The following is a 24089-nucleotide window of genomic DNA, read 5'->3' on the forward strand; positions in this document are numbered from 1 at the left end:
GTCATCCCTTCCCTACTGGTCAACTATCAAGCCATAAAAATTGTATGAACAGGATTTTAGATGACAACATCAGCAAGTATCGTCTCTGCAAGTCCTATGGTCGCAACTCAACTAGTGCTAGGAATATGTGCTAGACTTTTTTGAGCAACCACGAGCACCTAAAAACAAAAACCTAAAGCACGATCTAATACCAAATAATGAACCGAATTAGCAAGCACGAAATAATATAGGTCAGATTAGCGCGACCTAAAGATAAACTTAGTCTAGAAGGTCAACTAAGCATAGACCGAGCTTAGGTATGGGTTAGTAACACTCGTGAGTATTTATCCATTGCCTCCTAACGGAACAAATTCTAAGCTATTTTTTTTTTATTTTTGACTGACAAGGGATTTACGTAACCGAACGAGTGGGGTGAGTGAAGCTCGCTCCATTTTTAGGACATCAATACCTACAGATGATTGCAACAGGGCATAGCAACATCGATCAAAAGGTTTCCTGCCAAGCATTGCACAGAATGACATCCATACCAAACAGTACAGACAGGACTAAGAAGCAGAGTGCAACAAAACCAAAGCATTCAGAAGCGGCCGGTATATCCATATAACAAACCCAACCAGTACCCACTGTCCGCTGGGGCTTGTTTGATGTTTAACGATGTATTATTGTCCAAGTTTCACCACTCACATCCCCCCCATTATTCTCTCCAATCTTCCATCAACTCAAGCTGAGCAATCAAGGTAAAACAAAAAAAACAGGATAAAATCCAAATGGTATATGTGAAATCTAGCAACCTGCGGGGCGGGCGCGCACCCTGCGCTGGATGGGGGTCCGGCATGAAGGGCATTCCTTCATCCCTTGCTTCTCATGGAGGTCGCTGCATTTGGCACAGACCACCTGGTGGGCGCAAGGGAGGAACACCACGGACATCTCCTCACTCAAGCACATGACGCACTCCCGGTCACGCTGTATATCATCAAAACTGGGATCTTGGGGTACTGCTATGTTGGACAAAATTTGGGCACTGCTGTTCTTTCTCCCTTCAGAAAGATGCAATGCATATGTTTTATTGTCAGCACCCCACTTGGGGGCAGCAACCTTTGAAGAGTCCAAAGAAACCTTCATCTGTGCAATACGCTGCTCAAGAGCACGGATCTCACTCTTGTATCTTTCTGTGTCATTCGCTGCTTTAAGATGCAGTAAATTCTCTTCTGACCTCATGGAGGTCTCAATTTGCTCCCTCTCTTTCTTCTTTGAGGTTACAAGGGCAATTACCTCAATCTTTCCAGCTTCCTCTTGTTTCCATCTTGCCTGCAAGTATTCAAAACCATAGAGAACACCAAAGATGTGATGATAACTAAGTAGATATAGCAAGTAGCAATTTTATAACACTAACAAGACTTTATACAAGTGTATACATAGAATTAATCATCACTCAGCACAAAATAGCAAGCACAATCAATTCAAATTGAATTCAAAAAGAAAAATCCATGAAGCACAATCGGCACATGTCCTTTTTTTAAGTCTCGAGAAGGAATAACAATATTGGCCATTAATGAACCTTGTACAGGGATGGTATAGAACACCTCAAGCCAGATTTACTAGTAGTCTGCAATAAGCCAGCTTCTGTACTATTATTCAGTGTCTTGACTTGCTAATCTAAAGAAGTATCAAGTGATTCTTGTGTCTACGTAATTTCCATCCCAACATCTGAAAGGTACGAGATATAAGGAAGGTTTTCATAACATGCCAAACTCAACAGATGGTCAGAGAAACCATAAAGGTGCTATGGAATGGAGACAATGGCCTGTTTAAACAACAAATTTATTAGATATCATATACAAATAGTCAAATATGCAATCTTGTTTCAACTTTATCTAATGTTGTAAACAGTTGACAAATAGCTAGTAATTAAGTGCAAATGCCATATAAAGCTCCAAACTTCTTCCAGAAACTTCTACATGCAAAAGTTTGCAGCTTACTCCTCTACCTGGGTTAGTTAGGTGGCTTGAGACAGAACCAGCCCGGGAATTTTGAAGGCTCTGTGACAAATCTAATATTAGGCCCTAAACTTATTTATAATATGTAATGGTAATGCACACATATTGCTTGAAAATATGTCTTTCTTTCTTTCTTTCCAAACATGTCTTCAAAATATCAATTAACCCTTATTTCAAAAGAACTATTCATCGACTAATTGTTAAATCATTTTAGGACCATGCTTTAATAAAACTGTTCTGTTTTAGAATTCGTTGCATCCTAATAAGTTAGACCAACCTGTTAGGGAGTCAGGGACTCCTTTATTGGCCGGCAATATCACAGGCGTCGCAGGCAAAAGCCAGAGCAAGGAGAGTCCAGATAAGTCACTATACATACTAGAGTTCAGAGTTCATTAAGTAGGAGATGGGATAGGAGATATTAGTTGTTTTTGGATCTGTTAGTACTGGGAGTTTGTTAGAGATAAAATAGGGGTGTCAGTCTTATAAGGAAAGATAGTTTGTAATAGGAAGTTATCGAAGGAATAAAGATCTCCCAAGAGGGGTGATCACCTTTGGCCGTCCTGGCCACCCAGGGTGATTGTTCCTCTGTTCCACCATATCTCCTCCGCTCCTTTCCCAACTTCTCTTCTCTACTGCTCTCTCCCTGGCACACACCTAGAAGGAGAAGGCAGGACCTACCACAATATTTGGTATCAGAGTCATCTTGTCATCCCAAAATTTTACTACAGAATCCTTGGCTTCTTCCATTTTCTAGCTAAGCCAGCACTAATGGAGTAACTAATATAGAGATTAAATTTTGGGGGCCTGCGTGGTCGCACAGCTAGCACATGCCTAGGGACAAGCCTGATTGAGTAGCCCTCCTCACGCCTTGGGTTCAACTCCCTGTGAGAGGCAAATTTCAGGCCGAGGTCAAAAAGTTTCCCTCGTTTGTCTCACGCCAAAGCACAGGTCTAAGGCCCGACCCTGGTCAGTGGTCGCTCTCACATGTCTATGGTGCCGCTGTGTATGGGTGGGGTAAAGGTAGGGGGTTCTCGATCTGCATGAGGTTTTCTTCTTAATAAAATGTTTGAGGGCTGACTTAACCCCCATAGATTGAGTTTTATTTTGAAATACTAAGTATGCTTAGATCAGTCATAGCTAGGACAACAAGTTATCTACCATTTATTCCGTAAGCTTCTCAACACCCCCAATCTCTCAAGTTGTGAGAACATACACAAAAAAAGGTGAAATGAAACCTTACTAATAGAATCACGATGTGTGCATGCTATAAACAAGCCACAAAAACATCATTATCTACTACGAAATATAATGAAGCATTGGTACAAAGTAGAATCACATCACACAACAAATTGCGAGATATTTTTAGTATCCCATACAAGTTTCTCAGTGACACCACATCATATTTATTAAATTTAGTGTTCAGTCTAAGAGAAAGAACTGACCCGGCTATTCTATTCAGCACGCAGCCTAATAGAGTCAAATACAATAACAGTAAAGAAATTTCCATGAACTATATGAATAAAAAAAACAAGTATAGGTTATATGATTATATTATTTTAGCTTCCAATTAAAATAAGGTAACAACTTACAATGAGGTAAAAATAGAACTGTTAGTACCTGCACTTGATCCTTTAGCTCTTTAGCATGCTGAAGGTGTTCTTGGACCCGAGATAACCTGCTCTTTTGTGCTGCAAGATCCTCTTGTAACAGGGCTCTGTCAGATTGCCAACGCTGAGACCTTTTGCGACTGTTCTCATCCTTCTTTACAAGCTCTGAAATGTTTGTTGCTGACTCTGCTGCATGTCGCTTTGCAGCTTCCATCTGTAACGTAAGTTGTGCATTCTCAACCTCACGTCTGCGAGCAGAAGCTTCTGCCTTCTCCAACTGAGCATTTGCCCTAGAAATTGCAGACTCCATCTCTAGAAGCTTTTTCCGAGTACTCTCTTCCAAATGATGCCTCTCTTCTTGCAGACGGTCTGCCTCTTCCTTCTCTTTCCTGAGTGACTGAAGTTCATCCTTCTCCTTTGCAAGTCGGTGTGCGACCTGCATCACTTTCTGTTGAGCCCAGTCTGTCCAGTCACGTGTATGTGCTTGCAGTTCTTTCTGCCTCTGGACAAGAATCAAGACAATTTCATCCTTTTTATCTTGTGGGATCCAGACCTTCTGTTCTTCATCATATGAAAAATTAATTTTGCTACTAGAGTCCACTACCTCAGTATTGGAATCATGACTCAAAGATGGTGTTAAACTATCACTTGAGGACAATGCCAATGAAAGATCTGTGCTAGCAGCAGGTGCTGAGTTTGAGTTACTAACTACCTTGGCATCAAATGATGGAGAAGGGGAAAGGGTACCAGTAAAGGAAAGGTCAACTGATACTTCTGATCCAGATATGCTTGCAGCAAACCCTTTAGCAACTCTTGATGAGCCCTTCAAGTTGCTAGTAGTAGAATCGGAAAATGACCTGCACTTCCTCTCCAATACTGCACTGGCTGAAGAGCTTTGCTTGCCAGACCTAAGAGAGCCTTTGGAACCCAATGCTCGGGAACTTTTATCATAGTTCGTCAACTTCTGCCGATGAAAGGAGTCCCTCTTAGAGCCCCCCCTCTTGCTTGGGGACGACTTGTCATTTTTCACAGATTGTGTCGCAGCAGCAACAAATGGTTGGTCCTCTGAATGATCACATATAGGAACATGGTGTTTTTTTGGCTCAATATTCGGGATGACACACTGAGTCTTGTCCGATACCGAGGGTTCGGTATTTGATACATTCGGGCTTGCTTGTGCCGTTGATGAATCAGCTTTTATAGCACCATACGAGCCAGGTGGCACTGGGGTAAGTTTTCCACGGAAAGTAACGCCAGTCTGCGGGTTGGTAATAGAAACTGACAAATTTGAACCTGAACCGGGTTCGTAGTTTCCCGCGACTGGTTGGGCAATAACTTGAGCAGACACAGCTGGGAGGGAGAAACTGTTATAGTCCATGGCACATGCATTTGCCACATTCATATCCGACATAAGCAAGCAATACATTACATCGCCTGGGGTGTTGAATGGCTGAGCCTCAGTTACCAACGTAACCATACTGCCAAGCACAGCCTCCTCAATCTTCCTCATGTCTTCAACAGAGGCACCCTCCCTTGGCAACATGTCCCCTTCCGTCTTGAGAACCTCAACCGCCGCCTCTCCAAACCCAGCAAGGCTCTCCCTCCAGTCGTATTGCGCAGCTGTCCGCATAATAGCAGCACGTGCGGCCGCCTCAGAGTAGCCCATTGTGGTGATCAGACTCACACTATTGTCAAAGGTGGTGTCCAGACTCTTGAGAAGGATCTCCTCCAGCTGCATCTCATTTGGGTCACCCCAATTCACATATCGCTGGCACTCCAACAAGTCCTCCGCAGTAGGGTGGAGATCCTTGCAGTTTTCGCACGAGTTCTGGAGGAGGTCAAGGCTGACACCCTCAGCGGCGGCTACCGCGGCTGCCATGGCAACCTTCTCGGGCGACATAAACTCGAATCCCACGCAGTCCGTCGTCAGTGGGTACTCCAGCCCGAATGGGCCCAACTCCGTGGATGGTGTCTCGGCACGGTACTTTCGCTTATTCCGGCTGGCGGCCTTCTCTTGCGCCGCCGATGGCGGCGGCGGGGTCGCGATAGTAGACATCAAGGACGCGGCCCTTTTTCCCCCAAACGCAGAAGCGATGCGATGCAAACGAAAATAAGGATAAGTTCTTCACGGACGGATTGAACTGACAAGGTTGCCACGCGCATTATCAAGGAAAAAACCTGGAAAATTCAGAAAAGGGTATTGTAAGAATCGTGAAGCTTGGACGAATCAACAAACAACCAACGAAAAACTCCTATGCGCTGAGTCGTAAGATCAGATGGTCACGACGCCTTAATCCGATCTGGTACAGCCCGACGAGAGAATCAGGTGACGGATCGACACACGTACCGGATTGGATCGGACGGGATCGAGGCGGTGGCGGCGGCGGCTGGTGATCAGGGGATGGGCGATAAGCGTATGGCGAGATGGGGGTGAAGGGGAGGCGGAGGAAGAAGGGCTCTGATGTCTGATGAGAGGGGGAGGAGAGATGACTAGACGAGGAGGAGGACTGCAGGAGGCGTGCCTCGCTATGTAGGCCTCGCCGAGTCACACGAGTCACTCGCCAATCGCCACCACCAGCCAGACCTGGGAGAAACTGGGCTGGGTTCGGTAAAATCTCTATCCATTTCAGGCCCCAGCCGCATTCCGATATGAGGCTCAACCCTGTAAAGATATGGGCCCCTGTACGATGAATGACTATCCCAGTGATTGCAGCCATCGTGTTGTGTTATATTTCCATACCAAAGTTAGCCCTCCAAATCCCCAATCCGAATAGGCATCTGTTAGATGATGTATAATGTTTTGCTTACTTTTTTTACTTAACTTATTGTAGGATTTCCTACAGTATTTTTATTTTAGAGCAAGAATTTACAGAGCAAGGGGAGTAAGGGGGTTAGTTTACAATGCTTGTAACCAGGTTATAATGTCTTATGTTAACTGATCTCTCATTTTATATGTGATAAGGAGCAACTCCTTTTTGAACATATCTTTGCATAATTGTGTTGTTGGAGGGATACTGAAAGGGAATTAGGCTTACACCTAGTCCCTAATTAATTTTGGTGGTTGAATTGCCCAACACAAATATTTGAACTAACTAGTTTGCTCTAGTGCATAAGTTATACAGCTGCTAAAGGTTCACACTTAGCCAATAAAAAGACAAAGTATTGGGTTCAACCAAAGAGCAAAGGGACAACCGAAGGCATCTCTGGTCTGGCGCACCGGACTGTCCGGTGTGCCACCGGACATGTCCGGTGCACCAGAGGACTCAAACTTCGAACTCGTCACCTTCGGGAATTTCCAGAGGCGACTCCGCTATAATTCACCGGACTGTCCGGTGTACACCGGACATGTCCGGTGCTCCAAGGAAGAGCGGCCTCCGGAACTCGCCAGCCTCGGGAATTTATTGAAGCTGCTCCGCTATAATTCACCGGACTGTCCGGTGTACACCGGACTGTCCGGTGTAACAGCGGGGCAACGGCTATTTCGGCGCCAACGGCTACCTGCGACGCATTAAATGCGCGCGCTGCGCGCGCAGTGGTCAAACACGCCCATGCTGGCGCACCGGACAATCTACAGCGCATGTCCGGTGCGCCACCGGACATCATGGCGGGCCCAGAGGTCAGAGCTCCAACGGTCGGAACCCAACGTCTTTGGTGACGTGGCTGTCGCACCGGACATGTCCGGTGCGCCATCGAACAGACAGCCTCACCAAAACGGCTAGTTTGGTGGTTGGGGCTATAAATACCCTCAACCACCCACCATTCATCGCATCCAAGTTTTCCACTTCCCAACTACTTACAAGAGCTCTAGCATTCAATTCTAGACACACTCAAGAGATCAAATCCTCTCCAAATTCCACATAACGTCCTAGTGATTAGAGAGAGAGATTTGCTTGTGTTCTTTCGAGCTCTTGCGCTTGGATTGCTTTCTTCTTTCTTGATTCTTTCATTGCGATCAAACTCACTTGTAATTGAGGCAAGAGACACCAATCTTGTGGTGGTCCTTGTGGGAACTTTGTGTTCCAAGTGATTGAGAAGAGAAAGCTCACTCGGTCCGAGGGACCGTTTGAGAGAGGGTAAGGGTTGAAAGAGACCCGGCCTTTGTGGCCTCCTCAACGGGGAGTAGGTTTGCAAAAACCGAACCTCGGTAAAACAAATTCGCGTGTCTCACTTCATTACTTGCTTGCGATTTGTTTTGCACCCTCTCTCGCGGACTCGATTATATTTCTAACACTAACCCGACGTGTAGTTGTGATTATTTTTGAGAATTTCAGTTTCACCCTATTCACCCCCCCTCTAGGCGACTTTCAATTGGTATCGGAGCCCGGTGCTTCATTAGAGCCTAACCGCTCGAAGTGATGTCGGGAGATCACACCAAGAGGGAGATGGAGACCGGCGACAAGCCCACTACAAGCCAAGGGAGCACTTCATCGGAAGAGTCCCGCACCAAGAGGAAGGAAAAGAAGAAGGACTCCTCCAAACGGAAGGAGAAAAGATCTTCCTCTTCTCACCACAAAGAGAAGAAGGAAAAATTTTCTTCTCACAAGTCGCATCGGAAAGGCGACAAGCACAAGAGGATGAGGAAAGTGGTCTACTACGAGACCGACACTTCATCAACATCGACCTCCGACTCCGATGCGCCGTCCATAACTTCTAAGCGCCAAGAGCGCAAGAAGTTTAGTAAGATCCCCCTACACTATCCTCGTACATCTAGATCTACTCCATTACTTTCCGTTCCATTAGGCAAACCGCCAACCTTTGAGGCGAAGACTATGCTAGGTGGAGTGATTTAATGAAATTTCATCTAACCTCACTCCACAAAAGTATATGGAATGTTGTTGAGTTTGGAGCACAGGTACCATCCGTAGGGGATGAAGACTATGATACGGACGAAGTGGCCCAAATCGAGCACTTCAACTCCCAAGCCACAACCATACTCCTTGCCTCTCTAAGCAAGGAGGAATACAACAAGGTGCAAGGGTTGAAGAATGCAAAGGAGATTTGGGACCTTCTCAAGACCGCACACGAGGGTGATGAACTCACCAAGATCACCAAGCGGGAAACGATCGAGGGGAGCTCGGTCGTTTTCGTCTTCGCCAAGGGGAGGAGCCACAAGATATGTACAACCGGCTCAAAACCTTGGTGAACCAAGTACGCAACCTCGGGAGCAAGAAGTGGGATGACCACGAGGTGGTTAAGGTTATTCTAAGATCTCTCATTTTCCTTAACCCCACTCAAGTTCAATTAATTCGTGGTAATCCTAGATACACACTAATGACCCCCGAGGAAGTTATCGGGAATTTTGTGAGCTTTGAATGTATGATCAAGGGCTCAAAGAAGATCAACGAGCTTGACGAACCCTCCACGTCCGAAGCACAACCGGTGGCATTTAAGGCAACGGAGGAGAAGAAGGAGGAGTCTACACCAAGTAGACAACCAATTGACGCCTCCAAGCTCGACAATGAGGAAATGACTTTAATCATCAAAAGCTTTCGCCAAATCCTCAAGCAATGGAGGGGGAAGGACTACAAACCCCGCTCCAAGAAAGTGTGCTACAAATGTGGTAAGCCCGGTCATTTTATTGCAAAATGTCCTATATCTAGTGACAGTGACAGGGGCGACGACAAGAAGGGAAAGAGGAGAGAAAAGAAGAAGTACTACAAGAAGAAGGGCGGCGATGCCCATGTTTGCCGGGAGTGGGACTCCGACGAGAGCTCCACCGAGTCCTCCTCCGACGAGGACGCCGCCAACATCGCCGTCACCAAGGGACTCCTCTTCCCCAACGTCGGCCACAAGTGCCTCATGGCAAAGGACGGCAAAAGGAAGAAGGTTAAATCTAAATCCTCCACTAAATATGAATCCTCTAGTGATGATAATGCTAGTGATGAGGAAAATAATTTGCGTACCCTTTTTGCCGACCTAAACATGCAACAAAAAGAAAAATTAAATGAATTGATTAGTGCTATTCATGAGAAGGATGATCTCTTGGACTCTCAAGAGGACTTCCTTATTAAGGAAAACAAAACGCATGTTAAGGTCAAAAATGCTTATGCTCTACAAGTTGAAAAATGTGAAAAATTGTATAGTGAGCTAAGCACCTGCCGTGAGACTATTGACAACCTTAGAAATGAAAATGCTAGATTAATTGCTAAGGTTGATTCTCATGTTTATGATGCTTCAATTCCCAATCTTAAAAATGATAATGATGATTTGCTTGCCAAGATTAAGGAATTGAATGATTCTCTTGCTAACCTTAGAATAGAAAATGAAAATTTGATTGCTAAGGCTAAGGATTTTGATGTTTGCAATACTACTATTTCCGACCTTAGAACTAAGAATGATATGTTGCATGCTAAGGTTGTAGAACTAAAATCTTGCAAACCCTCTACATCTAATGTTGAGCATGTTTCTATTTGTACTAGATGTAGAGATGTTGATATCAATGCTATTCATGATCACATGGCCTTAATTAAACAACAAAATGATCATATAGCAATGTTAGATGCTAAAATTGCCGAGCATAACTTAGAAAATGAAAAGTTTAAATTTGCTAGAAGTATGCTCTATAATGGGAGACGCCCTGGCATCAAGGATGGTATTGGCTTCCAAAGGGGAGACAATGTCAAACTTAATGCCCCTCCTAAGAACTTGTCTAACTTTGTTAAGGGCAAGGCTCCCATGCCTCAAGATAACGAGGGTTATATTTTGTACCCTGCCGGTTATCCCGAGAACAAAATTAGGAGAACTCATTCTAGGAAGTCTCACTCTGGTCCTAACTATGCTTTTATGTATAAGGGTGAGACATCTAGCTCTAGGCAATCAACCCGTGCCAAGTTGCCTAGAAAGAAAACTCCTGTTGCATCAAATGATCATAGCATTTCATTTAAGACTTTTGATGCATCTTATGTTTTGACTAACAAATCCGGCAAGGTAGTTGCCAAGTTTGTTGGGGGCAAACACAAGGGCTCCAAGACTTGTGTTTGGGTACCCAAAGTTCTTGTTTCTAATGCCAAAGGACCCAAAACCGTTTGGGTACCTAAAGTCAAGAACTAAAATTGTTTTGTAGGTTTATGCATCCGGGGGCTCAAGTTGGATACTCGACAGCGGATGCACAAACCACATGACAGGGGAGAAGAAGATGTTCTCCTCATATGAGAAAAACCAAGATCCCCAACGAGCTATCACATTCGGGGATGGAAATCAAGGTTTGGTCAAAGGATTGGGTAAAATTGCTATATCACCTGACCATACTATTTCCAATGTTTTTCTTGTAGATTCTTTAGATTACAATTTGCTTTCCGTATCCCAATTATGTCAAATGGGCTACAACTGTCTGTTTACTGATGTAGGTGTTACTGTCTTTAGAAGAAGTGATGATTCAATAGCATTCAAGGGAGTGTTAGAGGGTCAGCTATACTTGGTAGATTTTGATAGAGCTGAACTCGACACTTGCTTGGTTGCTAAGACTAACTTGGGTTGGCTCTGGCACCGGCGACTAGCCCATGTTGGAATGAAGAATCTTCATAAGCTTCTAAAGGGAGAGCACATTTTAGGACTAACAAATGTTCACTTTGAGAAAGACAGGATTTGTAGCACATGCCAAGCCGGGAAGCAAGTTGGCACTCATCATCCACACAAGAACATCATGATAAGTGACAGGCCACTGGAGCTCCTACACATGGATTTATTCGGCCCGATTGCTTACATAAGCATCGGCGGGAGTAAGTACTGTCTAGTTATTGTGGATGATTATTCTCGCTTCACTTGGGTATTCTTCTTGCAGGAAAAATCTCATACCCAAGAAACCTTAAAGGGATTCTTAAGACGGGCTCAAAATGAGTTCGGTTTAAGGATCAAGAAAATTAGAAGCGACAATGGGACGGAGTTCAAGAACTCTCAAATTGAAGGCTTTCTTGAGGAAGAGGGCATCAAGCATGAGTTCTCTTCTCCCTACACTCCACAACAAAATGGTGTAGTGGAGAGGAAGAATCGAACTCTATTGGACATGGCAAGAACCATGCTTGATGAGTACAAGACACCAGATCGGTTTTGGGCCGAGGCGGTCAACACCGCTTGCTACGCCATCAACCGGTTATATCTTCACCGAATCCTCAAGAAGACATCCTATGAACTCCTAACCGGTAAAAAACCCAATATTTCATATTTTAGGGTTTTTGGTAGCAAATGCTTTATTCTTGTTAAGAGAGGTAGAAAATCTAAATTTGCTCCTAAAACCGTAGAAGGCTTTTTACTAGGATATGATTCAAACACAAGGGCATATAGAGTCTTTAACAAGTCCTCAGGACTTGTTGAAGTTTCTTGTGACGTTGTGTTTGATGAGACTAACGGTTCTCAAGTAGAGCAAGTTGATCTTGATGAGATAGGTGAAGAACAGGCTCCATGCATAGCGCTAAGGAACATGTCCATTGGGGATGTGTGTCCTAAGGAATCCGAAGAGCCTCCACATGCACAAGATCAACCACCCTCTTCCACACAAGCATCTCCACCAACCCAAAATGAGGACAAGGCTCAAGTTGATGAAGGAGAAGTTCAAAGAGATGAGCCACCTCAAGATGACGGCAATGATCAAGGGGGAGATGCAGATGATCAAGACAAGGAGGATGAACAACCAAGGCCGCCACACCCAAGAGTCCACCAAGCAATCCAACGAGATCACCCCGTCGACACCATCCTCGGCGACATTCAAAAGGGGGTAACCACTCGATCTCGTGTTGCCCATTTTTGTGAGCATTACTCTTTTGTTTCCTCTATTGAGCCACACAGGGTAGAGGAAGCACTCCAAGATTCGGATTGGGTGATGGCGATGCAAGAGGAGCTCAACAACTTCACGAGGAACGAGGTATGGCATTTAGTTCCACGTCCTAACCAAAATGTTGTAGGAACCAAGTGGGTCTTCCGCAACAAGCAAGACGAGCATGGTGTGGTGACAAGGAACAAAGCTCGACTCGTGGCCAAGGGGTATTCACAAGTCGAAGGTTTGGATTTTGGTGAAACCTATGCACCCGTAGCTAGGCTTGAGTCAATTCGCATATTATTAGCCTATGCTACTTACCATGGCTTCAAGCTTTATTAAATGGACGTGAAGAGTGCCTTCCTCAATGGACCAATCAAGGAAGAGGTCTATGTTGAGCAACCTCCCGGCTTTGAAGATAGTGAGTACCCTAACCATGTCTATAGGCTCTCTAAGGCGCTTTATGGGCTAAAGCAAGCCCCAAGAGCATGGTATGAATGCCTTAGAGATTTCCTTATTGCTAATGGCTTCAAAGTCGGCAAGGTCGATCCTACTTTGTTCACTAAAACTCTTGACAATGATTTGTTTGTATGCCAAATTTATGTTGATGATATCATATTTGGGTCTACTAACGAATCTACATGTGAAGAATTTAGTAGGATCATGACACAAAAATTCGAGATGTCGATGATGGGGGAGTTGAAGTATTTTCTAGGATTCCAAGTCAAGCAACTCCAAGAGGGCACCTTCATTTGTCAAACAAAGTATACTCAAGACATTCTAACCAAGTTTGGAATGAAGGATGCCAAGCCCATCAAGACACCCATGGGAACCAATGGGCATCTCGACCTCGACACGGGAGGTAAGTCCGTGGATCAAAAGGTATACCGATCGATGATTGGTTCATTGCTTTATTTATGTGCATCTCGATCGGACATTATGCTTTCCGTTCGCATGTGTGCAAGATTCCAATCAGATCCTAAGGAATCCCACCTTACAGCCGTAAAACGAATCTTGAGATATTTGGCTTATACTCCTAAGTTTGGGCTTTGGTACCCTCGAGGATCCACATTTGATTTGATTGGTTATTCGGATGCCGATTGGGCAGGGTGTAAGATTAATAGGAAGAGCACATCAGGGACTTGCCAGTTCTTGGGAAGATCCTTGGTGTCCTGGGCTTCAAAGAAGCAAAATTCGGTCGCTCTTTCTACCGCCGAAGCCGAGTACATTGCCGCAGGCCATTGTTGCGCGCAATTGCTTTGGATGAGGCAAACCCTGCGGGACTATGGTTACAAATTAACCAAAGTTCCTCTTCTATGTGATAATGAGAGTGCAATCTGCATGGCGGATAATCCCGTTGAGCATAGCCGCACTAAGCACATAGCCATTCGGTATCATTTTCTTAGGGATCACCAACAAAAGGGGGATATCGAGATTTCATACATTAGCACTAAAGATCAATTAGCCAATATTTTTACCAAGCCACTTGATGAACAATCTTTTACCAGACTTAGGCATGAGCTCAATATTCTTGATTCTAGGAATTTCTTTTGCTAATTTGCACGCATAGCACACAAGTATACCTTTGATCATGTCTCTCTTATATATACTATGACTAATGTGTTTTCAAGTGTATTTCAAACCAAGTCATAGGTATATTGAAAGGGAATTGGAGTCTTCGGCGAAGACAAAGGCTTCCACTCCACTCTACTACTCATCCCTCGCCGTCACTCCGAGCGTCTCTCCAACTCTGGTATAATCTTCACTCATTTATTTTATGACCAAAGGAGGAGAAAGTACTTCGTTGGGCTCTAATGATTCCGTTTTTGGCGATTCATGCCAAAGGGGGAGAAAATATGAGCCCAAAGCAAAAGGACCGCACCACCACCTAATTTTTAAATTTTTTTTTGGAAATTTTCAATTGGTCAATTTCAAATTGGTATCCTATTATGTTCTAAAGGGGGAGGAAGTAGTATTTCAAAAATGATAAATCAAAACCCTCTTGAACACTAAGAGGAGGATCTCATTTAGGGGGACTTTTGTTTAGTCAAAGGAAAAGCATTTGAAACAAGGGAAGAAAATACTTAAACTTGAAAATGCTTTGCAAAAATCTTTTTCATCTACCTTTGACTATGTTGCAAAAGGACTTTGAAAAGAATTTACAAAAAGAATTTGCAAAAACAAAACATGTGGTGCAAGCGTGGTCCAAAATGTTAAAAATAAAGAAACAATCCATGCACATCTAGTAAGTAACATTTATTGGCTCAATTCCAAGCAACCTTTGCACTTACATTATGCAAACTAGTTCAGTTATGCACTTTTATATTAGCTTTGGTTTGTGTTGGCATCAATCACCAAAAAGGGGGAGATTGAAAGGGAATTAGGCTTACACCTAGTCCCTAATTAATTTTGGTGGTTGAATTGCCCAACACAAATATTTGGACTAACTAGTTTGCTCTAGTGCATAAGTTATACAGGTGCTAAAGGTTCACACTTAGCCAATAAAAAGACAAAGTATTGGGTTCAACCAAACAGCAAAGGGACAACCGAAGGCATCTCTGGTCTGGCGCACCGGACTGTCCGGTGTGCCATCGGACATGTCCGATGCACTAGAGGACTCAAACTTTGAACTCGTCACCTTCGGGAATTTCCAGAGGCGACTCCGCTATAATTCACCGGACTGTCCGGTGTACACCGGACATGTCCGGTGCTCCAAGGAAGAGCGGCCTCCAGAACTCGCCAGCCTCGGGAATTTATTGAAGCTGCTCCGCTATAATTTACCGGACTGTCCGGTGTAACAGCGGGGCAACGACTATTTCGGCGCCAACGGCTACCTGTGACGCATTAAATGCGCGCGCTGCGCGCGCAGTGGTCAGACACGCCCATGCTGGCGCACCGGACAATCTACAGCGCATGTCCGGTGCGCCACCGGACATCATGGCGGGCCCAGAGGTCAGAGCTCCAACGGTCGGAACCCAACATCTTTGGTGACGTGGCTGTCTCACCGGACATGTCCGGTGTGCACCGGACTGTCCGGTGCGCCATCGAACAGACAGCCTCACCAAAACGGCTAGTTTGGTGGTTGGGGCTATAAATACCCCCAACCACCCACCATTCATCGCATCCAAGTTTTCCACTTCCCAACTACTTACAAGAGCTCTAGCATTCAATTCTAGACACACTCAAGAGATCAAATCCTCTCCAAATTCCACATAACGTCCTAGTGATTAGAGAGAGAGATTTGCTTGTGTTCTTTCGAGCTCTTGCGCTTGGATTGCTTTCTTCTTTCTTGATTCTTTCATTGCGATCAAACTCACTTGTAATTGAGGCAAGAGACACCAATCTTGTGGTGGTCCTTGTGGGAACTTTGTGTTCCAAGTGATTGAGAAGAGAAAGCTCACTCGGTCCGAGGGACCGTTTGAGAGAGGGTAAGGGTTGAAAGAGACCCGGCCTTTGTGGCCTCCTCAACGGGGAGTAGGTTTGCAAAAACCGAACCTCGGTAAAACAAATTCGCGTGTCTCACTTCATTACTTGCTTGCGATTTGTTTTGCACCCTCTCTCGCGGACTCGATTATATTTCTAACACTAACCCGGCGTGTAGTTGTGATTATTTTTGAGAATTTCAGTTTCGCCCTATTCACCCCCCCTCTAGGCGACTTTCAGATACCCTCGAAGATCTAGCTATTTCTGCACTTCCAGATGTACCATGCCATGGTGATTAACAGTTCCATGGACCATGGTTTTGTCAGCTTTCTTTTTAGTTCTTGAACCATCACATGAGGATTTGAAATTCTGAGAGGGGCCACGCCAATTATTTGCCAACACCTTTTGGCGGTGTTTTTCTTACTTGTAAAAGAAAAATTACAGGGAAGGAAGAAGTTGTATATCCATACAAATACAGGTCTCACACGAAATCCAGTAGTTTTGGCATTAAATTTAATAGTTTGTAATCATTTTGGTAGTATTGTATATAGTGTTATTGTTATGATTATATGGAGGTTATTCCTCCCTAAGGGCTTATTAAGCTAGAAGTGGATTGAAGTTCAGGCTCTAAGCCTCATACCTTGTCAAGATTCCACTCAACATTCTTGTCCAAATTTGAGCTCGGCTCTAAACATGGTACCTCATCAAGATTCCACTCTGCATTCTCATCCAAATCGGAACTTGACTCTAAGCCAAGTACCTCATTGAGATTCCACTCGATATCCTCATCCAAATATAAACTCGGTTCTAAGCCCGGTACCTAGCTGATATTCCACTCAACACCCTCCTCCAAATCTAAACTTGGCTCTTAGCCCGATACCTCATTGAGATCCAACTCAGGATCCACATATAAGTCTGAACTCTGCTCTAAGTCTAGTATGCTATCAAAATTCCACCTGGCATCCTTGACCAAATCCCAACTCATCCTCGATACTTCGAACTTGGCATGTTGCCTAGCGCCTCCTCTTTGGGCATTAAACATGTTGCTGCATTGAGACCCTAGCTTGCCACCATTGCATTGAACTCTAAGACTGGTAGGTCCCTTCCTACTGCCTTGTCGATATCCAAGCTCATCAATAATGTCGCTCTGGTCTCTAGGCTTGTTACCTCTTTCAAATGATCTTGTGACGTCCCATTAAGATCCGAGGTTATCGCTACCACTTTGGGCTTATGACTTTTGTCTCTTCGAGATTCCATATCGACGCTTTATCAAGATCCAAGCTTATCACCATCGCCACTTTAGGAGCCTGTCTTGTTTCCCCTCTGAGATCCCATCGAATTGACTTATCGAGATTTAAGGTTCTTACTGGCACCTCAAACTCTTGACTCCCTCCTCCTTGAAATACCATCCTACTACCTCGTTAAGATCCCAACTCATCACCCACAAACCATAGACGCCTTATCCACCACACACATTAGCTTTAACATAGGATTCACAAAGTTTGTAACCTATATTAAGGTCCCATTATGCCAGATTGCCATAATCTTTATATCTTTCCTCGCCCCACACTAAATTTAGATGTTGCGATGATGTGTTGGGTGAGAAAGCATACAAGAAGGACAAGTGAGGCGGTATAGAGAAAAAGGCAAGACATAAAAACTCCATACATTTATGTTTGGCCCCACAACTATAAATGTAGCACCACCACACATCAATATCTTGTGTGAGCATGACTCCTAGTGCATCCAAAGAAAAAAAAACTTTACATGAGGGAGAAGGAACTTTACATATTAGATGTGTGCATTGTCTCTCTCTATCTCGACACACATGGCCTATTTGCTTTGAGGATAGGAAATTTGTCCAGCTCTCTATGCTCCTCAAGGCGTTGCATTTTAAGCATATGGGTGGAGATCTCTGTCTGGCTGGTGTTCTCCTTGCCTCTGAGGCCTTGAAGCAAATAGGACCACATGGTCTCTTTTCTCCCCTTTTTGTGTATTCATTTCTTTGGGTTTGCTAGTTTTTCATGATCTTTTTAGTCTAAAATTTGGTTCCTCTCAAAATTTACGTATTAAAATTGAATAGACACTTGCATAAATTATTAAAAATTGACTCATTTAAATAAGCATTATATCAAAGTTGAATTATTAAAGTTTACAATCAATCATTAAAAACATTTGGGTCTATTTGGTACAGTTGCCTCACTTGGGAAGCTAGTCCATCCTTTCTGAGTATGGGTTAGCTAATCTCTACCTGTCCCATGAAATCAAGAAAAAATCTTACCGTTATAGGCTTCTAGGTAGCTTGCCTAGGATTCAAAGCACTTGCTATCCTTTAACTTCTTTCTCAGCAAAGAAACCAAACGACCCCTTGATCTTGACTAACATGTATACATTCAAATGCACTAAATTTGGATTCCAAATGTTGAAAAACGGTAACAGTGGCAATATATTTTTGTGGTTGTTCAAAGAAGCCAGTGCATTAAGTAGCTATGCACCAATATATATATATATATGACATCATATAACACAACCACACTTATGTATGTAAAAGGAACCAAATGTTGGCTCAAGAGGGGAGGGATGCATTGGGTTGCAAAAAACAACAACATGGGAATCTACTAGAAACTATAAGCACAAAGATGTTCACTTCAATTTATCTAGTGCTAATTACCCAAATTATGAAAGAGTTTTGCAAACTAGAAAAGCTTTATGTAGCTGATGACGCGATATAGTGTCACACCCGAAATTAAGGATAAATTTGGGTGCATCTCATATGTGCACCAAATCAAGACTTACACATATAACGACTCAGTGTATAGAGACACATGTCATAATCTTTATTACATAACGAGTGTATTTTACAAAATAACTGATAATAAATAAATTGATCTAAGATAACTATCTCCATGACGCCATAACTGACTAGGAGACGACGCCTAGATCTCATCGAACTCGTTCTAGTAGTCCTCCTTTAGTCGTACCTGCTCTTCACCTGGTGTGATTATAGCAAGGGTGAGCTCTCATACAGTCATCGCTCGACAATTGTGGGAAAAGTGTGTTTGAGCTCACTTATGGTGGGGTCTCAAGTGTAAGGCTTACCAAGGAAAAAAGGTTAAGGTTGAGCATCACTTTTAAATAAGTTGGTCAAAATTTTATTAGCAATTATTAAGTATAAGTAAATACCAACCCAATAAAATACTTGATCTATATAGAAATACCATATAGAAACCACACAATGCAATGCATGACAGGTTAAGTTTAATTCCATAAATTACTTATGTGAGGGTCTGAGCCGCTCATAGCCATAAGTATGGCTGATATATCAGTTTTACACTCTGAAGAGGTGGCTTATATTTCAACCCACCTCTTGTCGAGCCTCTTTTGGGCCTCTGACGTAGAATAGGAGCGAACAACAATTATTTTATTTAATTGTGCTAGCCAGGGTTCGAACTCGAGATCTCTGGATCTGATACCATATTAAGTTGTATGCACCAACCAATTCAACTCAAAAGCTTAAGTTGATAGGAGAAGGTGAGCAATTAACTTATATTATATTTCAACACCTCAAAACAACATTAGTCGTCATTTGAAATATGTAGTTCAACTCCGTAAATCTAATTAATTAGATCAAACCGATGAATGAACATGTAGATTTGTCTTGAAAACAAATGTCAAAATATATTTATAACAAATACATTACAATAAAACTCAATATCATAGTTCACATTTTAAAGATTGCATTCATGTTCAAAACACAATCAGAGCGAGTACACCCACTGGTAGTGATAATTGCCTAACATAGTTTCATGTAAGGCAATAAGAGGAACTATTATATATTGCTATACAACCCATACGATGTCTATTTTGGACTTAAGTAGTATTACATATATGAGTTTGGTGAAAAGAAAGGAACAAAAACGCTATTGTCATAAGCTAGGTAAAACGCTGCCAAAATATAACAAAAAATATGACAAATCAATCATTTAGACTGTATAAACAATATTCTGCCCACCTATATATGCATAATAATAAATACCGAGGGGAAAAACGAAGATTATATCGTTTCAATGCAAACCAAATCAGATGATATGAAATACTACATCCACATCAAAAGTACAACCCTAGAGTAACAACTGCTATTATTATTGCCTGTCACCTTAATGGCTCGTTCATTTTGAGCGGATTAGGTCGTTCCTGACCGCATTCCAGGCAGAATGAACGAGTCTGGTTTGGAATCCGGTTCCACCTGTTAGAACTGTTCGTTTTGATGTTGGCCGAAAAGAAAACCGCCCTGATTTCGAGTCAACCCTTCAATCTTTGGCCTGGAACAAACACGGGCAATCCACCTTCTAGATTGGTTTCCAGCCTAGAAATGGACGAGTGACCAATAATAAGTGTCCACTCGATCCTAGGCTGGATTGGTTATCTGGTTTAGATCCACATCTGCCTAACAAGGCCTAAAGGAATCAATTATCCAAGTCAGTAACCAATAGGACTTCACCCATACTTACTCATAAGTCACAAGACATCAAGGTAGAACACATGCGCCCTCGTGCATTTGTGACAAAAACAATATCCATACTTATTAGGAGTCCATAAAACGGCTAAAGATTTCTACCTGATAAATTGTACATAGGTTGGCGGGCAAGGCTTCTTGAAACACCAAACAAACCCATATGTACCAACTTCTGCTCTGGTACACCCTGCAAGCAAGCTAGCATTTAAATCTAGAGCGCATACAGAAGAAATAATCATCTTAGGGTGTGTTTGGTTTGACTTTTAGCTTTGGCTTTTGCCCCCTAAAAGTCAAAAGCCAAACCAAAGGGTTAGATCTAGGAAGCAGTTTTTTTAAAAAGCTGACTCTCGCAGTGCAAAACTGAAAGCACCCTTGGACCTGCTTTTAGTGGCTTTCGGATGGAATTGTGAAAACATATATCGAAGAACTTTTAATAGCTTTTAGTGGTTTCCACCAAACTGTTTTTAGCTTTTTAATAGCTCACAATCCACAACAATTTTTTCCACAGCTCACAGCCCACATAGTTTTTTTTTCACAGCCACAGTCCAATCAAATAGACCCTTAATAGCTAACCGCATGGTGGAGCTCATACCCAACAAACGTCAAAAAGCGATGCTCCAAACTTACCGGATAGCGCTTCATCATGTACAAAAGGGGATTCACCGTTAAATCAAGCCCATCAACATGGCGTTGATTGAATACAGCCATGCGAACATGCAAAAAAAAACCACAGGGAAATTTCAAACAAACAAAAAGAGGGTCCTGCATGGAAAACATGGCAATCAACAGCAACAGGAAATAGATCTCAACATCTACGAAATACTGTTCCAGAAGTTGGCTGCAGATCCCCAAAAATTAGTTTCAGTATAATGGACTTGCCGACGCCATTAGGACCAACCACTAAAACAAGAAGTCAATAAGGGCCTGTTTGTTTCCTTGGAAATGAAACTCATTCCATGAATAACATTCTAGATATTAGATTCCTAAAGAAAGTAATTCCTTAGAATTTGATACAATTCAATTTTTTTGTTTGGATGCTAATGGAATTCTTTTCTATGAATCAAATTCAATATCCTGTTTGGATAGTTATATATGGAATTTATATATTTGGAGGGAAGTAACCACATCAACTTGTACACGACAAAATACACATGTTTCTTGTGTGCACATGTGCCTTGATGAGTCATATACATGTGCAATAGATTAGAGACAAGTTTTCACCCTACAATTTATCAAGCAACATGCATCACGAGAATAGTAATAATAATGTAGATTTGTCTCAAATGTCTACATATCATTGGAACACATTACTTGCTACTCAATGTGATGTTCAATTCACCCAACATAAACTAAGACATCAACATCAACACACCCAGCAAAAGTTGAATTCACCCAACCACAACTCGGTTCACTTTTTAAGTTGCTTCAACAGCCATCTCTTCCTTAGGATCACGACAAGTGCCAATAAGGACTCGTACTTGCGCGCATCACATGTTAAGATATCAAACAAGTCTAAAAATGTGTCTTCATCTAACCCATCTATCTCCTCCAATGTGCTAAAAATTTCTTATGATGTTGGCCCTTTTGGTGCTTCATCCCTAATAGTTTCAGTGAACTTGTCTAATTTCTCCGCCATCATTGAGGTGAAGGAATCACTAGACCGCTGCCTCTTCAAGCTTCCTGAAGTTGTTGATGAAGTAAGATCTTTACCGGTTCCCTCTTCCTTACTCATATCTCTCGCACCATCAGCTGGGGTCTTTGCCGCTTCACCATTTGCATGATCTTTCCCAAACACCAAGCTGATCAAGTCCCAATATAAGATTGTCTTGTGTCTGTACCCATTAGCTTCTTTATTTTTCTGCAGAAAACTATTTGAGGTGAGCTCTAGATGATACCATTACTGTCCAGTTTTACTGTAAGCAGCAAACAAAATCTAAAATAGCATCAATCAACAACAGCCCTTGGCCATGACCTAATATAAAATAGCAGCTCTAGGTGGGGCTCATAGCTGCCAGCGTGTAACACCCCTGGTGTTACTATAACTAAAACTTGAGCATAGCATCATAAGCATTGGCATTGCATATGTTTAATACACCTAGAATGCATTCACTAGGCAAAAATTTCAAACAAGTTGTATTGTTTTAATGTTTTTGCAAATGGAACCCTGGTTAAGGAACTTAACCCTAAATAGAGGTTAAAGGGGTAAAGCTTAACCTAAGGTGAGAAAACCTAAAGACTTTAGGGAAAGAGTCATAAAATATCCCTAAAAACAAAGTGGAGTCACATTTATACCCCTGGGATGCCAGAAACCCTAATTGGAACCCTGGAACTAAACCCTAGGGGCCTATGTGCAAAATTAGTCCACTTTTGGGCTAAAGTGCAAAAACCAAGCTAAATAAGTATCTTAAATCATTTGGGTCACAAATATGTGAGTTTGCAAGTTAAACCCTAAGTTTTTGGACTCATTTGCAAAAAGGACCCCAATTTTGATTCCTATGCTAAGTCTGAAATCAGGGTTATAGGCCCAACTTTGGGGCTGTGTAGCTTTCAAAATAATGAGAATTTATATTAGGACACCACATCAAAGTTGAAGACCAAACATAGGAGAACAACTTTGCTTAAGGTGGTAAGCTCACTTGTTAAGAAAAACCCAGAGATAATTAAGCCCAAAGTTGGACTGTCAGGTCATTAAGTCTGAATTTTTAGAGAAGCAGTGCAACCACTGAGACTTTGAGCAAAGATTCCTCTATGGTCCAGCATGAATCTGCCCATGGCATCTATGACCAACTTGTAGCTGGTTAGTAGATCTATAACTTTGCTGCAGAGTTTGGTTTGTGTTGCCACAGAAATTTGGAAGGAAATCGACCCTCAACTCTGGCTGTCAGGTTCTCTGATGGGGTGTTCACCATGGTACAGTGTACAGCTGAAACAGATAAGGTCGCCAGCAAACCCACCGCCAACGACCAATTCCACCGTGATTCGTGCCGTTGCCGGCCCGACTTGTGCTCGGGATGGGCAGATAAGGGCACATGGTAAAAGATCCTCGCCGACGGTGAGCTGGAGAGCACTCCGGTGATCCCCGTGGCTCCCTCTTCCTCGTTGCGGCTGTGCCGATAAAATCACCGATGAACGCCGCTTCCCGGCTATGCGCCGCGTGTCCAAGCCTTTCCACCGCGTCGCCATGACTCCCTATACCCGTCCCATCGTCGACGGGGAGGTTGCCACGGCGGTGGACACGAATTCACCGCACCCACGTTCCTCTCTAGCTCCGGCCGCCAGCACGGCTCGGCCGAATTGATCACCACCGCCCGTCCTCCCTATAAATTGAGCCTGTGACTAGCTCCGCAAGGTCGTCAGCTAACCAGCCACCACTAATCAGCCACAATCGTTCACCAGAGCTCGATAATTTCTGATTCTCCCCAAATCCACTTTCCGCCACCGTGAACTCGCCTCACCGCGGCTAGCCCCTCTCCCGGTCAGTTCACCTCTTCCTCTTCCTCGTTCAAGTTTTCCCTTAAGCCTACGATGCTTGCCGAGCCACTGAATTGAACTAGGAGTTCTCTGGTCGCCGGGCACACGACCGTATAGCCGCCATGATCACGGCCGCCGTGGCCAGAGCTTATTAGTTAGTCAATCGTGAAATTAAGTTAGGGGAATCGTTCGGGGAGGGTCTAATCCGGTGTGCGCCGCTCGGGAGCACCGGCCATTGCTTAAATCCGCCGGCACAACCTCACCGGAGTTCATCCTCCGCGCGGCCGTTGTCGTGGACCTCCCTCTGCGAAGAATTAGAACTGCAG

General features: G+C 43.3%; 1 protein-coding gene across 2 annotated transcripts; it reads right to left on the bottom strand.

Annotated features, from left to right (window-relative positions):
* Window positions 1-512: 512 nt before the first annotated feature.
* LOC103647645 (putative E3 ubiquitin-protein ligase RF298) lies at window positions 513-6245 on the bottom strand. 2 transcript variants are annotated; one of them, XM_008672149.2, is made up of 3 exons: window positions 5952-6245; window positions 3615-5782; window positions 513-1308 (listed from the first exon to the last, which is right to left on the bottom strand). In XM_008672149.2, the coding sequence occupies exons 2-3, from the start codon at window positions 5658-5660 to the stop codon at window positions 784-786; spliced, it is 2571 nt and encodes an 856-aa protein (XP_008670371.1). In that variant the 5' UTR covers window positions 5661-5782; window positions 5952-6245; the 3' UTR covers window positions 513-783. The 2 variants fall into 2 exon arrangements, with proteins under 2 accessions (XP_008670371.1, XP_008670372.1); XM_008672150.4 differs by lacking the exon at window positions 513-1308 and adding an exon at window positions 1444-1804 and having other exon boundaries at window positions 5952-6243.
* Window positions 6246-24089: the final 17844 nt, after the last annotated feature.

This window comes from Zea mays, chromosome 2, assembly GCF_902167145.1.
Source record: "Zea mays cultivar B73 chromosome 2, Zm-B73-REFERENCE-NAM-5.0, whole genome shotgun sequence".
Lineage (NCBI taxonomy): Eukaryota > Viridiplantae > Streptophyta > Magnoliopsida > Poales > Poaceae > Zea > Zea mays.